The sequence below is a fragment of the Bubalus bubalis genome, chromosome 20 (genome assembly GCF_019923935.1).
Source record: "Bubalus bubalis isolate 160015118507 breed Murrah chromosome 20, NDDB_SH_1, whole genome shotgun sequence".
Lineage (NCBI taxonomy): Eukaryota > Metazoa > Chordata > Mammalia > Artiodactyla > Bovidae > Bubalus > Bubalus bubalis.
This window is the reverse complement of record NC_059176.1, coordinates 24,444,467-24,461,342: the sequence shown is the minus strand read 5'-3', so window position 1 is coordinate 24,461,342 and position 16,876 is coordinate 24,444,467. Positions and strand designations below refer to the sequence as shown.

The 16,876-nt window shown below is 36.5% G+C and overlaps 1 protein-coding gene across 2 annotated transcripts in view; it reads left to right on the top strand.

Annotated features, from left to right (window-relative positions):
* Nucleotides 1–478: 478 nt before the first annotated feature.
* The window catches only part of BRMS1L (BRMS1 like transcriptional repressor), a 44,350-nt gene continuing 27,952 nt past the window's right edge, over nt 479–16,876 (top strand). The window contains exons 1-4 of one of the 2 annotated variants that reach the window (XM_025270961.3): nt 479–842; nt 4,638–4,728; nt 8,464–8,591; nt 10,378–10,457. In XM_025270961.3, coding sequence (XP_025126746.3) covers nt 701–842; nt 4,638–4,728; nt 8,464–8,591; nt 10,378–10,457 — 441 coding nt within the window. In that variant the 5' untranslated portion in view covers nt 479–700. The remainder of the gene's footprint in view (nt 843–4,637; nt 4,729–8,463; nt 8,592–10,377; nt 10,458–16,876) is intronic. The other variant, XM_025270962.3, reaches the window with a different exon arrangement.

The following is a 16,876-nucleotide window of genomic DNA, read 5'->3' as shown; positions in this document are numbered from 1 at the left end:
TGCAAAAGTTTCAAGAATAATTTAAAGATTTTTGTTCAACATAGAGAGTGCAAGTTGTCTGCAGAAACTAATTCAACAATAGTTTAATAGTGGTAATAAAAGTGCTTAGGTAAAGAGACATTTCTCCAGTTCCTGTAGGCTTAAAGAGGAGGAAAAACCCTCAGGCAAAAGACCTTCTCACATCTGACAGTAACATCCTGGATGGCTTGGAAGCTCAGACAAGCACTTGGCGGGAAAAGAATAAATACAGACCAAAATCTCACAATCTGTTTCTGTTTAGTTTATAAACTGCGACCGAGTCTGGCAGCTTTCGTGCCTTGTGGGACTTGAAGTCCAGAGGGGAGAAGCAATCAGGGTAGTTGAAGCTTCGAAGCCGGCGGCCCCTGCAAGTCTGAACAGTAAGGACTACAATTCCCGACACACACACCGCGAGGCCGCGCCGTAATTACAGGCAACCAACCGGACCGGAGCAGGATTAGCTCCATCCCCCGGCTCGGGAGGACTGCCTCCACCAATGGCAGAGCTCTCAGTGCTGAGCCTGCGGGTTAGGTTGTGAGGCTCCGGCGGGGGCGGGGAGGAGCCGAGGGGGTTCTGAACGAGCTCGGCGGCTGGGTGGGTCGGGGCGTTCGGCGCGCCCTTCATTGAAGCGGCGGTGGCCGGGCTGGGCGCCGGGAGTGGGAAGCGACGGCGCGGCTGGAAAATGCCAGTCCATTCCCGAGGGGATAAGAAAGAGACGAACCATCACGATGAGATGGAGGTGGACTACGCCGAAAACGAGGGGAGCAGCTCCGAGGACGAAGACACCGAGAGCTCGTCGGTCTCTGAGGATGGAGATAGCTCAGGTACGAGACCCAGCGGGCTGGGACCCCGAGTCCTCGCGCCAGGCTAGCGAAAGGCCGCTCTCCACACGCCGGCAGCTGCGTCCTGCTGGGAGAGCGGGGCGGGGAGAGAGGGAAGGGGCGGAGACTGGCTCCCGGCCCTCCGTGGCACCCAAACTGTTCGCGGGGCGCTGCCCAGCTCCTGGCCGGTCCCAGTTGGCGGGGCGGAGCGGAGCAGGGTGCGGGCCTGGACTCGTCCAGCTCACGGACGCTGCTCGGTTCTGTTCTCGATCCGCCCCGCCCTTGGGACCTCTGGGTAGTGCCTCGGGCTATCCGGAGCGGAAAATGTCCCGCATCTTATCTGGGAGACGCTGGAAATGCCTCCTCTCCCCACACCGCCGACTTCTTATATTGCACCTTTGCAGCCCTTCTCAGCGTGTGTGGGTTGTCAGGAGCTGAGGGTACTCGCTCTTGGCTGGTTTAGAATTTATTAATGTCAGCTTCCAAGTCAGCGTGTCAGTCAGTAGTTGACATTCGTCCTCTTTCGGGGGACTGACGTGGGAGCTGGGTCATCTGCATCATTTCTGTGAACTTTTCAAGACTGAGAAGAAGAGCCCAACATCAGGATTGATTGGAGATCTTCATATGCTTATAAATAACTAGCTGATTTTTGGCAGCTTTGAAGTTCTCCAAATCTTTTCTTCCCTGCAGTCTTTTCTAACTTTGTGCTGTTTCAGATTTTTTTGTTTATTTGTTTTTGTTTTCTGTTTTGAAGGGAGTGGCATGGGGTAGAGTGGAGGGGGGCAGGTTAACACCATAAATCAATTTTTGCAATCTTTTAGGAACGGTTATTTTAAAAAGAAATGAAATTTATGATTACCTGGGTTCTTTTCCTTCTATCCATACGACGAAGACGAGACTTATTTCTTTGCTTTGGCCTGATTTTGGCCATGTGAAGCAAGGATTGATGACAGGTTAACGACAGCCTATCATCACCATGACACTCTCCTTTTTTAGGCTTCCCTTTCAAAGAAAAGTCCATGGAAGTATGTAATTTCAGTCAATAAATCAGCCACCCCGAATAAGTGTTTCTGAGTGACTTCCTTTTGCAGTATTGGGTTCTACTAGTGGACGGTATAAATAGTTATGATCTGACCACAATTAAAGAGCTGTCATAGGTCACCACTTGAATCAATTGCCAAATGAACGCTTCTTTATAAACAATACTGTAGAAATTCAGAGGTAGAGGAAATCTTTTCAGTACAGGGTGGTCAGCAAAAGCTAGGGGGATTACCTAAATTATCTTGAAGAATGGGCGGAATTTGGATTGGAGTGGTTAAAGTTCAGGTGTTTCTGTAGAAGAAGGAATATAAGAAAAAGTGCAAGGCCAGCGCTTAAGCCTTATTTAAGAGTGAGAAAACCAGTTTGGTTGGGAGAAGGATTTGAGCTAGAAAAGGAAAAGATACAGGTGTGAGAGACTTCAGAAAAAGCAGAAAGTGGGATTGATGACTACAAGTTTAGGAGTCAATGTAAGAAGAAAAACCCAAATACAAGGAGAATGGTGGTAGTTTGAACAGAAATAGAAAAAAAAAAAAAAGATTTGAGATGAAGATAGAAGATAAAGCATTACAGACATGTTCTTTTTGAGGTCCTGATGGTATATTTGAGTCAGAGTGCCCAACTGACAGGTGGTAAAGTGGCATTGGAACCTGCCTGGGATGGGAAGCATAATTTGGAACTCATCTGCTTAGTCATGAAAATAGGTGAGATTTCAAAAGTGAAGAATACAGAGAACATCTCTACTATATATGAGTACGTTTTCTGGATCTGTAAAACATTTTATCTTCACATGTTCTTTGTTTTTGTTTTTATGGGAGTCAGGATCTCTCAAAATGACATCTATTTACTAAAATTCTGCCTCTCTAATTTTTATGTTGATTCTTGTGGGCTTTTGTTTTTTAACTGTTTTTTGTTCTATCCCCCCAAATAATGGACACATTAATTTATGGAGACTATGATAATAATTTGAAGCACAAGTCAGATTTTTTAAGTACAAAGAAATTAATAAATTTTCCAGTTGCATGTTGCTTTTGCATCTCTTTTCTACCATTTATCTTGCATGTTAAACTCCCACAGGTTTATTCCTCTCCAACCTTGGTACTGGGCCAGTCTTAAGGCTACAGAAAAACTCCATCCAGAGATATTGGGGAGTGAGTCATCTTGAGGGACCACATTTTAAAGAGTCAAGGAATAAGCTCTTAAGAGCCAGAAATAATTTTAATCTGTTTCAGAAAAATTAAAAAAAAATCATACTCTCTTGCTGTAGAAAGTAACTGAATATAATTTAATTTTTTCTCATAGTTTGACCTTTATTTGATGATGATCAATATGAATATCATTTTGTGCTTAAGTTATTCTGATGTTGTCAACTATATGTGATGTATTGATAAAAACAGACAATGTGAAATATAGGAGAGAGCTGGTAGCTATCAGTTGTTTTCCTTGAAAAGTTTGCTTGTTTTCCTCTTTCCTCTTTCTCACTGACTGACAGAAATTTGGGGAGAGGGAACAGTGGTAGCCTAGGAGTAGGAAACCAAGATACTCTGTGGTAAACATAATGAGATTAATTTTCTTTTTTTATTTGACTTGCAAATTATCTATGTGAGCATTCCATAAGTGGAATTCCATAAGTGGAATTCCATAAGTATTCTTGAGCAATATTAACCTTTAAAGGACATAATCATTTTGCTGCTTAAGTTCTGGTGAGTTGGTGGAAAACAAGTTGAAAGTGGATTAATTACTTTATAGTCATAGTTTAAGGTCAACCTTTCTCTTTTTGGCTGTGCTATAGCATGTGGGAACTTAGTTCCTTGACCAGTGATCGAAGCTGTTGCCCCTTACAAGTGGGAGCACAGTCTTAACCACTGGACCCCTGCCCATCAGCCCTTTAATAAAATGATTTAAGAGTGAATAAAGAGGTTTCCCTGGTGACTCAGTGATAAAGAATCTGCCTGCCAATGCAGGAGACAGGTTTGATCCCTGATCTGGGAAGATCCCACATGCTATGAAGCAACTGAGCCTACCTACGCACCACCAGTATTGAGACTATGCTCTAGAGCCCAGGAACCATAACTACGTAGCCGTAGCCTGAGTGCTGCAACTATTGAAGGCTGGGCGCCATGGAGCCTGAAACAAGCTTCTCTGAAACAAGAGAAGCTGCCACAATGAAAAGCCCATGTGCCTCAACTAGAGAGTAGTCTCCAGTCATTGCAACTAGAGAAAGGCCCACACAGCAACAAAGACCCAGCACAGCCAAAAATAAATAAATAAAATTATTTAAAAAAACGGGTAAAATTAAGAAGGTCTAGCAACTGTTTTACTGATGTTTTCATCAGTAAATGGCTGTTTACTGTTTACTGATGACTCAGTTGGTAAAGAATCTGCCTGCAATGCAGGTAGACCTGGGTTCAATCCCTGTGTTCGATAGATCCCCTGGAGAAGGAAATGGTAACCCACTCCAGCATCCTTGCCTGGAGAATCCCATGGACATAGGGGCCTGGTGGGCTGCAGTCCATGGGGTCGCAAAGAGTCGGGCACGACTGAGCGACTAACACTACACTATTACACTAGCGACTGTTTTAACTTTTATCTATATTTTACATTAAATCTACAGTGGAAATTATTTTTGATAAATATTTAAGTCCTAATGTAGTTTTTCTGGTTTTTTTTTTTTTTTTTCTTTAACCATTTGAATTAACATTCAGATGTATTTGGAACATAACATTCGTTTTATCTTTGATATTTGCATTTTATTAACAGAAATGGATGATGAAGACTGTGAAAGAAGAAGAATGGAATGTTTAGATGAAATGTCCAATCTTGAAAAACAGTTTACCGATCTCAAGGATCAGTAAGTAGTAACTTCTGAAGGTCACTGTCAGTGGATCTCAACCTTGTCACATGCATACTAGCATGAGAGAAATTATATTCATTCTAAACTATTTTCCTTTTTGTTTTTTATGGGACTGACTGACCTGAAAAAGGCTTCAACTATTGTTTTCCTGTTGAAGGTCTCATTAACTAATCAAGGGTTTTGAGGCTGGTTTTGGGGGGGATTTAATAAGATTTTTATGTGGGTATTGGTTATGAAAGTGTTTTCCTTGGATTGCTGCACCCTTGGTTCTAATATGCTTCATTCATTCCTTTGTTAAATAACTTGATAAAGATAACATTTAAAAAAAAAATTGAGAATAAGAGTTATTTCCCAGAGATGGCATGGTGATTTTTATTTATATCTTAACATTGGATAATGTATACATTGCATGTTTTCACATGCATTGTTTAGTTTGCTTCTCTGTAAGGTTGGAAGATAGTTTTATCTCTCATTTACTCTTGAGAAGATTGATGCTCACAGAGGTTTAGTGATTTGTTCATAGTTTATCAGAAGGTGATAAATTAAGCTAGGCTTTGCCTCTTAGGTGCTATCGTGTTCCTTCCACTAAGGCACATTACTTTGGAGGAATCGTAGTGGAATCACAGGCCCTGAATCCAGGCTTTCTTGACAGATTTTAAAAATATAATAATAGATGCTTTATTATCTACTGTAAAGATTGAATGAGCAGTATATAAAGTTCTCAGCCATTTGTCTGACATGTAGAGTGTGTTTATAGATACTGTTTTTTCCCCCTCTTTGTAATGCCAGAACTCTTATGTAAAGTTGGTAATGCACGAAGGGGCTCCAGTGACTGGAGAGAATAGAATAGATGCAGATTTTAGACATCTTAAAGGTGAACATTCAGTTTGAACTTGCTGGCAAGGTTATGGGGCATACTTTAGGAAACGTAGATGAAAGGGAGAAACCTTTGAGACCATAGATAGCTTAACTTATTCAGAAGCTGCCTCTTCAGTTTATGGATTCTTTGTGATTTTGCTGCTTATTCTCTTTCTCCTACTTCTTCCCTAGAGAGGCCCAAAGAAGAGATGAAAGCCCATTTAATATCTGGAATTGCCAGCCTGAAATAAGACAGATTTCATTACCAGACGAATCCTGCTGTTTATGCCATTTCTGGTGTTAACTTTCATTGGTATTAGTGATGAATATATAGATAATGTTCTATGCTAGTGTGACAAATTGATACAAGCAATCCAAAATAATCCATAGTGTAAAATTTTGCCTTTAAAAAGCATGATACTTTCTAATGCTAAAGATTTACATTATTAATTTGAAGTTAAAATTAGTTTGGATTCCCAGGAATCCATTATTTGGGCAACACAGAGAGTTCATTCAGTTCATTTGGGGTCATTCTGGAAAAGAGGAAGCAAATTTGTATTTTAGCATAAGAAATCCATGAACGAGTGATTCTTAAACAGTTATTTAAGATATACATATTGAGCTTTTATAGAGCCTTTTTTGGTTGTCCAAGAAATGAAAATTGTTGTAAAGCTCTAGTATAATATATTACATAGGAGAAGGTTGCATCTAGTGAGTCATTTGGTCTAATCTTGTTCCCCTTGGGGCAGGCAGTTGCCTTGGTTTTTGCTTTCTCATGGCTCACCATGATCACTAGCCAGTTCCCCCTATCAGCATTATTAATTTCTGAAAGTATTAAAAGTAGACTCATTAACAGTATTTAATAGGATTCTTTCTCAAGGAATTGGTATCTATAAATGTTTTTGAAAAAAAGATCTTGGCACAAGGTTTATAATTATTTTTTTGTCTTGCCCTGTTGCTTTGTTTTTTATTTTTGTCTTCTCATACTGTGTATCTCTTTAAGCTGTCTCAAATCCTCTTTGGAAGAGGTGGGAGATATATTAATAATAATAATAAATATCCTGCTTTTGCCTGTTCTAGCACTATAGGGCACATATAGCACTCCTTTCCTAAGGCAGAAAATCCACAATTTGCAGTTTGTAAAGTGGTGGAAGGTGAGTTCTTCCACCTTCTTAAAAAGAAAGAGGGACTTGAACCACCCAAGTGTCCATTCATTTCAGTATTCAGCATCCAACAAACATTAATTAACTTCTCTTCTGTGAATAGTATTGTGGTTGCTGCTGACGGACTCATGATCCTTGCCTTTGATGAGTTTATACTTGATTCCAAGGTTGTAGAAATTATACTGATTTTTGAGGAATCTATTCTTTTAAAAGTGAGTTAATTGAATACTGTTAATTCACATATCCTCTTCATTCAGGATGTTCACCTATACAGGATACCTTATTATCCATATTTTGTATGAGTTTGATGTTTTTCAGGTGCAGTCATGTTTTGTATTAGTTTTTTAGCATTTTGTCTGAAGTGTATTTATAATTTCAAAAACTATTAGTATCGTGTTATACTTTTTGGATTTCATACATTGTATGTTGAGTTTTAGAAAAATTTAACTCAGACGTGATAATGTATTATTTTGGAAGTTGATTCAGATAATTTTTCCTTTCTGGTTTTAAAAAAAGAATATTAACTAGTATGAACACTCAACTTGCTTTATTCCTTTAAAATCATTATATAAATTGCTATGCTAAATATAATGATCAATAATAGACAATATTAGTTGTCTTAGTTATATTAGTTGGTATTTTCAAGGGGAAAGAGTAGAATATTACATGAACGCCAAGTATCATCATGTTTTCAATAGTCAACTGCTATTTATACAAACAACTATAAGCATAATCAGTGGTTTCTTCTAGGAGTTACTATATGCCATCCTTGTGATGTATTGTGACATAGTCACTTATGATGCAGTAATAAATGGCAAAAATTTTTTTTACATAATGATCTTAAATTGTTAATCTGCTTTGAAATTTTAGGATACCTTTGAAATGCTACAAAACCAGGGTTAGAAGTGCTTCTCACAAAGAATGACAGTTTCAACATTTTCTTGTTAAAAAAGTTCTATCCTGAAGGACTATTGGTAAAAATAAACATTGAGTTGCCTCATATACGATCTTTGATAATCGAGCTGAAGGTATTGATGTGACAGCTGTTACATTAGGCCTGTTTGCATGTAGACTCATAAAATGAGCGGCGGGGATTCTTTGCCCCACTTTTCACTTCCCCATCTGCCAAGCAACTCATGTTGTTATAGCTTCTTCATTCGCAGTCTAGATGAGCTGAATATGCTGGGTCTTAAGTTCCCTAGCCTTTGGTTTTACCTTCATCACTCTGCTGCTTCTTTGTTCTCTTAAAAATTAGTAGGCTGAATATTGTTATACTGACTCCTTTTCAGGAGATTTGGAGAGGAGACAGGGAATTATTTATTTTTGACAGTAATGCCTGTATCTAAATTAATCAAAATGATTTGTTTCTTTTAAACTCAGTGTTTATTTGACCTTTTCTCTTAGAATTGATTTATTCTGCAGTTAAAAACATCTACAGTGTCCAGAGGTAGTTATTTTGGTTGTATTTTTTTGATTTGTAAATTAACCATTAAAAAGTGATATATCTAAAAAATAGAAAAACATTTCTTTGTGATGATTTGCATTTAAGTCAAATGATGTAACTGTGTTCTTGTCACCTGAGATCAAGGAAAAGATACATTTGGTAGGCTATCAGAATATGAATGATATTAAGAGATAATGTATAGAAATGATAAATTGTTAGTCTTTGCTGGGCTTTTAAAATTAATATCTTAATTTTTGCTTTGTTAAGACTTTATAAAGAACGATTAAGTCAGGTGGATGCAAAACTACAAGAAGTCATAGCTGGAAAAGCACCAGAATATTTGGAACCACTGGCAACTTTACAAGAAAATATGCAAATTCGTACAAAGGTAGCAGGTAGGAAAGTGAAACATCTTTTCCATATAGTAGAATATGAATTCTTCAATAGATTTAAAAAGTGTTTGTCAAATGAGTGGTTGTTGTTAATAGAAGTACAAATGTATTTACGTTGAACAGAACATTATACTATCAATCAGCCCACAGTTATTTTAATTTATTAAATGCCTCCTGCTTTTCTCTGCTGCTGTGGAGGGTTAAAAAAAAAAAAAGCCCTCAAATTGCTCACAGTGTTGTTGAAAAGGTATTTCCACATGTGAAACAATTAGAAACCAGGATATTTTCATTAAGAGATACTGTTACTACCATAGTTTATTTTTCTTTTAATGTTCAATTTAAGTCCTCTTAGTATTTTTCATCTTCAAGAGTGATAAAGAGTTCTTATTTATAAAAACATTAAAAAAAATTTGATCAGGATGTTACAGAACAGGGAATTAACCTTCAAATCTGTAGTTCAGTTATAAGTTTTTATTTTGAAAAGTTTGATGATGCATTTGTGATTATGAATAAATGGAGACGTATTTTATTTGTATGGTTAAATTTCAGTCTTCTGTTTGTAACTGGGATCTGGCCTCAGAATTGTGTCCTACCATGCCTAACAAAGGATATATCTATTTGAAGATCATTTAATGATTTTTCATAGTCAAACAGAAAACTGAAATTTACTGGAGATGCTGATTGTTTTCTTTTTGGGGAACAATAATTGATCCTCATACACCTGTTATATCTTAATAATACCTACGGCATTGTTGATAATAGGTTCTTCTTATACTGAATCCTCCTTAAACTGAATTTTAGTCTTGAGTGCTTAACATAAAGTATATAGATAATGTGATGTTTAATCTGCTATCTTTGCATATTGACTTAGCACATCCTTAAAAGTAAACATGTCCTTACTTTTCTTTGACATTTGAAAAGAGCTAAGTGAGACTTCCTAATGTTTTGAAAATATTCCTTGAGTCAGTTATTCACTTCGCTACTAGGTGGCCTCCTGTACTTTTTGATTATACAGAGTAGTGTGTGTGATTGTGTTGCTGATGGCATAGTTCCAGATATCTCTTCCTTGCCTTTACTGTACAAGAAAGAGTATTGCAGTTCTAGAGGCAGCTATGGCATAGAGTTAAGTATGTACATCTAGACCTCTTTGCCATTTTTGTGATGGCGTATTTGCATGGCCTATTTTATGTGGTTTTTTTAGGGTGCCTATTTTATGCGGTTGTCTCGGTATTTCTAAGTTAAACTTTCTTGAACATCTATTCTCTAGGTAAAGCTCTGTGAGGAGCACTCAAACATGGTGTTAATTTATAAATTTCGTTATATTAGTTTATACATTTAGTCTTCTTGGAAGCTTCGGACTCTGAATATAAGTAATAGTTAAAAAATAGTGGTTTCCATGGTTATGGTATCCAGTTGTAGTTTGAGTATATATGATTGAGAAACCAGAGTTTTTTGACTCTGTTTCCTTATGAATCCTGAGACATTGTTTTTCATAGGTGAAGAGTTTTATTTTTGTTTTAATCATTCTCTAACAAGCATTTAGAAATATTTTTTAGAAAAATGGGTAAGAACTAAAATTTGCAGTGTAGTTTCTCTCTAGCTCTTAGTTTTGTAGTCTTCTTTGACATATATTTTGACTGAGCCTTGTTATTTCTAGTTTTTAAAGGTAAAGTTAGACCTGCCAATTTCTTCTTGATTCATTTTATAAAATAGGACAGAATTCTTACAGGGAAGTGATAATGAAACTCCTTATTGCTAACATAATCAGAGTAATTGTGTTTGGTTGCAGGAATCTATAGAGAGCTCTGCTTAGAATCTGTAAAGAACAAATATGAATGTGAAATTCAAGCTTCTCGCCAGCATTGTGAGGTACTGTTATTTTGCTTAACTTTTAAGCTGATTTCAGTTCTTCAAGTCTTCTTCTGAGTGCAGCAGTTAAAAAAGTAAAATAAATGAAACAAAATTGAATAGTACTTTAGTTCAGCCCACTTATGCAATTTTTTTTTTAATACAGTTTCACTGGAAGCTATATTGGAAATAGGACACAAAGAAAGAATCATACAAAAGAACTAAGTGATATAATTTTAGAAGTTTTGCAGCTGTTGCCTTAAAAAGACTTTGTAATGATTATGTCATCTGGCATCACCAAAAGTAGTATAATTAGGAGAATGTTAAAGACTCAAAAAATGTATAACTGGTAGTTGTATTAATTTCTCAATTTTTTGATCTGTCTCCACATCTTAGGGCAAAATTCTCTATGGGGGAAAAATGGATTCTCTATGGGGGAAAAATGGATTCTCTATGGGGGAAAAATGGATTCTCTAGCACTGGAAAACATAGTGTTGATTTTGCAGATTACTTTTCATAAGACCTAGACAAGATCATAAATAACTAGTGAAAATAAGAACAAGTTCTATGATGATTCTTATCTTAATGTACCATATCTTTATAAACCATTAAAGTACTGGGAGTAGATAGATATAAAAATGATGGAGCTTGTGTCATTTTCTTGGTTATAACTGAGATGAAACATCTTTCGATGTTTACTGGCTGTTTGGATTTTCTTTTCTAAGAAGTACCTGTACATATCTTTTACCTTTATGTTGAACTTTTAGTCTTTTCCTCATTGACTGTAGAGATTCTTCATATATTCTGGATACAAATGCACTGCTGGTTATAAGCTTTGCAAATATTTTTACCCAGGCAATGGGGAATCTTTTTCACCCTTTTTAATGACCTTTTAAACAAAATTTCACATTTTAATGTGGTTGAATTTATTATCTTTCCTTTATAATACTGTATATGTTTCTTGTGTTTTCCCCACTTTGAGTAAAAGGATATGTTTTCTTTTAAAATTTGAAATTTTGCTTTTTGTTGCTAAACTATCTTTAATTCATTTTTGTGTGTGATTAAAGTATGGATCTAATTTTACTTCTTTGCTTATGGATAAGTGATCTCACTGTTTATTACATACTTCATTGTTTCCCCACTAATCAGCAATTCCATCTCTTTTTTATACCAAATATCCATGTATGTGCTTGCTTGTTTTTAGCATTTTTTTCATCTATTCCAGTGGTGTGTTTAGCTCCTCTTGCATCAGTATCACAATTTCTCTTTTTGCAGCTTTCATTCTAGTAAGTTGATGACTCAGTAGCCTAATAATTTTACCTTGCTCTTTTCCTTCTTACAGTTGTTATTATTACTAATTTTATTTGTTGTTTAGTAACAGCTTTTTAAAAATTACCTTTTTTACTTTTTATTTTCTGCTGCTGCATAGAAAATTTGTTGTTACTCTTTCTTAATTTAGAGTGTGAATAATATAAATAAATCATCATATAAGTAATAATGTGATTTGTGAATAATGCTGCAGTGAAAGTGATGTATATATTCTTTGCACCCTTGGTGAAGTTTAGTTGACCATACATGCATGGGTTTATTTTCAAGGCTCTCTATTTCTGTTCCATTGGTCTAAGTTTTATTCTGGTACCATATTGTTATAATTACTGTAGTTTTATAATATGTTTTAAAATTAGGATATGTGAGGCCTCCTCACATTTGTTCTTCTTTCTCAAAATTGTTTTGGCTACTTGGGGTCCTTTGTATTTCCATATGAATTTTAGGATTGTTTTTTTTATTGCTGTTAAAAAGTCATTGGAATTTTGATAGAGGTTACATTGATTTTTTTAAATTGCTTTGGGTAGTATGGACATATTAACAATAATAAGTCTTCCAGTCCATGAACATGGGCTTTCTTTCCACTTATTTGTATTTTCCTTAATTTCTTTCATCAGTGTTTTATATTGTCAGTATACAAGTCTTTCACTTTATTCCTAAGTATTTTATTATTTTAGATACTCTTGTAAATGAGATATTTAATTTCCCATATCTCCTTAATTCTATCAGTTTTTACTTCATATATGTGTGTGTATATATATATAGAGAGAGAGGACTTCCCTGGTGGCTCAGACAGTAAAGCGTCTGTCTACAATGCAGGAGACCCGGGTTCGAGCCCTGCGTTGGGAAGATCCCCTGGAGCAGGAAAAGGCAATCCACTCCAGTACTATTGCCTGAAAAATCCCATGGACAGAGGAGCCTGGTAGGCTACAGTCTATGGGGTCGCAAAGAGTCGGACATGACTGAGCGACAGAGAGGGAGAGGGAGAGAGAGACAGAGAGTCTGTATTAGCACACACATATTAAAAATTTTGTATTATTAATGAGTGTAACATTTTATCCTTTTTTTATACCCTTCTGTCTCTGTAACAGTGATTTTTGCCTTAAAGTCTATTTTGTCTTGACAGTTAAAGCAGGTACCCTAGTTTTATTTGGTGTGGCATCTGCCTGATAAGAGGTTTTTTCATTCTTTTTTTTTTTTCATCTCTTCACTTTTTTCTGGCCTTGTATTTTAGGTGTATTACTTATAAATAACATATACCTTGATTTAAAGTAAAACTATTCTAACAATTTTTGTCTTTTAACTGATAAATTTAGTCCAATTATTTTGGTATTTAAGTCCAACCTATTCTGTGTTTTTAATTTTTTCTTCTTTATCCTTTTTTAAAATTCTCTCCTGATCTTTTTTTGGTAAGTATGTGTGATTTATTGAGTTTTAAAATTACATCAGAAATTTATATCCTCTATTTCTATTTTATTGATTACCTCCACATTTTCCATTTCTATATTTTAAAGATTATCTTAAATTTTCAGTATACATACCTCCATTAGTAGAATCTAAATACCAATCAATAGCTCTGTTCTCCTCGATAAAATTCCTATATAAAGGACCTTAGAACTCTAACTGCAGTTACTCCCTCCCAAATTACAAGTTATAGTTCACAATTTCTTACCTTTCATACTTTAGATGAGACGTTACTTTGATCTCATAGATTTAGTTGTGTTTAAGTTTATCCATATTTTATTAATACTAGTTACTTGTTCACTGTTTTTTAATTATTAAATTAATTAATTTGTCTGTATCAGATCTTAGTTGTGGCATGCGGAATCTTCACTGCTGCATGAAGGATCTTTCTCTGTGGTGTGCAGGCACTAGAGAGCGTAGGATCAGTAGTTGCCACATGCAGGCTTAGTTGCCGGGAGGCACATGGGATCTTAATTCCCCAACCAGGGATTGAACCCGTATCCCCTGCATTGGAAGGTGGATTCTTAACCATTGGACCACCAGTGCAGCCCCTTGTTCATTGTTTTTGAGTTGCAACCCTTCCCTGCAGGTTTATGTTTTGCTTTTGAAGAATATCCTAGGCACTCCTTCCCTGAAAGTCTTTTAGTTCAGTTTTTATTTGTTCAAAACTAGCTTTATTTGTAAACATTGTGGAATAACAGTTTAGGGGGTTATAACACTCTAGGATGACAATTATTTCCTGTTAATATTTTTAGGATCTTGCTTTCCACAGTCTGTGCTAGAAGCCTACAGTCATTTGTAGATATTTTTTTTCCCTTTCCCTCACTGGCTGCAAAAACTCTTCTCTTTGTTGTTCTTCAGTTTCTGTACTGTGTGTCTCCACGGGATTATTTTTCTCTCTTGACTTGGATTTGTTGTGACTTTTGCATCTCAGAATTTGTTTTCCATTAATTCTCTTTATGTTTTTTTTTTGTTTGGCCATGAGGCATGTGGGATCTTAGTTCCTTGACCAGGGATCAAACCTGCACCGCCTGCATTGCAAGGCGAAGTCTTAACCACTGGACCGGCAGGGAAGTCCCTCCATTAATTCTGAAAATTTCTCAGCTGTTAACTTTTCTGGTATTGCCTCTCTTCCATTGTCTTTATTTCCGTCTTCTGGAACTCTAATAAGTCATATGTAAGTCCTCATTCTGTCTTTCATACTGCTTAATAGTTAATTCATATTTTTATTCAGTAAGTCATTATCAGACATTCTTCAAAGCCTAATTCTGCTGTTTCTTATTTCTGCCAAACCTCACAGTTTGTTTGCTTATTTCATGATTCTGGAGGCTTTATTGCTAGGAATTCTGTGAGCCTTGGACAGAAGACGTGGCTCTTCAGGTTGTGTGTATGTGTGTGTGTGCATATGCTCAGTCACGTCTGACTCTTTGCAACCCTGTGGACGGTAGCCCTCCAGGCTGCTCTGTCCAGGATTCTCCAGGCAAGAATACTGGAGTGGGTTGCCATTTCCTCCTCCAGGGGATCTTCCCAACCCAGGGATCGAACCCTGTCTCTTGCATCTTCTGCATTGGCAGGCAGGTTCTTGACCACAGTGCCACCTGGGAAGCCCCCTTTAAACAGTATCTGCTTTTTTTTCTGCTGAATTGTTTTAGCCAGGTATCCTCATCTATCACCGGCACGTGACTGCTTTAGTTTTTTGGCTTGGGATTTTCTGTGTTTAAATCTCAGATATGTAGAAATCAGACCTGAGATGATGTATGTTTAAGGAAAACTTTTTTCTCCACTTATGCTCTGTGCTGAGACAGATTTCCCTCAGGTGGATCGTTTAAGTCAGCCTTTTCATAAAATGTAGTAACCCTTCAGAACTGTACAAGGATCTCAGTTACCTCCAAGATCTTTCTCTTTTAACCAAACAGCCACTAAAAACCATGCCTCCTCTGTTCAATAACCAGCAAATACCCTCAAGGAAACCACAGTTTCAGTATCAGGTTAGCGTGCTGGTTTCTAGCTCCTTGTTTATGTTTGATCCTTGGGGATATCTCTTATTTTCTTGAGAGATTAGCTATATTTTTAAAAAGATTTTGTGGTATTCTAGCTAGAATGTCTAGACGTGTTGGGAGTTTTATTTAGTTTTGTTTTTTGTGAATATCTAGTGCACTACATTGCCATAGATAAAAGTCAACAAGATACATTTAAGTAATGTTTTTTCTTAGGCAATTGTATTGATATTCTTTCTCTTCCATCGTGTTTCAGCTTTGAAAGTCCTCACTTCTTCATAGACATGCTGAATATTTACCTCAATTTCTTCTGGTTTAGTTATGGTTTGATGTTTTAAATGTTTAATATATAATTACTATTATAATTAATCTGTTTAATTATATAACTAATCTGAAAATACTCACCAGTAGTTCAAGGGCATTTTTAGATAGGAAATAGAAGGTGAATAGGAGCTTTAAATATTTAGAGTGTTATATGTTTTACATTCACTCTCATTTTAATGCTTACAACAATTTTATAGAATAGGAATTGTCTTGATTGTTATGAATGGGTTAACAAAGACTCAGAGAGGTTAAATAATTTGCTTGGGAGTCACACAGTTCGTAAGCAGCAGAACAAGGATTGAAATCCTTTGTTGAGTTTTCTAGTTATTTATGTGGTTTAGTGTTAAATCTGAACTTTCTCATACAAGGCTTTGTATCTGCTTATTCCTTAGTTCTTCATTTGACTCATTTATTAATAATGGAAACAACCCGAGGGACGAGGGAAGTGGGAAGAAAGAAGACACACTGCTAGTTGTCAGAATAAAAGATTGATTAGCAGCAGATAGAAAAGAGGGGCCAGGGCCAGAGACTAGACAGGTTCACGCAGGTATGCACACAGAGAGTGTTCCAAAAACCACAGAGGCAATCAAGGCAGCAGATGGTTTGTGTCAAATTAAGGAAGAAAATCATATTTATAGAATACTGTAATGTGCCTGAAACACTAAGATGGGTAGAGATGCTTTATTTAGGTTATCTCATTTAAGCCTCCCCATAGAGCTGGAAATGAGTTTTAAGATGTGATGGCAGGTGGTAGCAAGGTTTCAGCCAGGCCCTTAGGGTTCAGGGTTAGCATTCCTATTTTTAAAAATTGGTGAGAGCTCCTCAGAGCTCTGATTTTTTTTGGTTTTCAATTCATTTGATTATTTTCTTTCTGATTATAACATTAATAAGTGTTTGATGAGAAAACTTGAGAAATAAGTCTAAAGAAGAGAATAAAAGCAACCATAATTTACTAAGCAGAAGTAATTACTGTTAATACGTGTGCATGCATTCTCAGTTGCTCAGTCATATCCAACTTTTTGTGACCCCATGAACTGTAGCCCACCAGGTTCCTCTGTCCATGGGATTTCCCAGGCAAGAATACTGAAGTGGGTTGTCATTTCCTTCTTCAGGGGATCTTCCCAACCCAGGGATTAAACCTGAATCTCTTGCATGCAGGCAGATTCTTTATCACTGAGCCACCTGGGAAGCCCTAATTGTGCGTATGTTTGTATAACTGTTTTTCACATAGCTGGCGTGACTCTATGTATACTATTTGTATTCTAACTTTTTTATAAGCAGCATTTCATAAGCATATCTTTATTGCTCTAAATACTTTTTTTTAAAGGG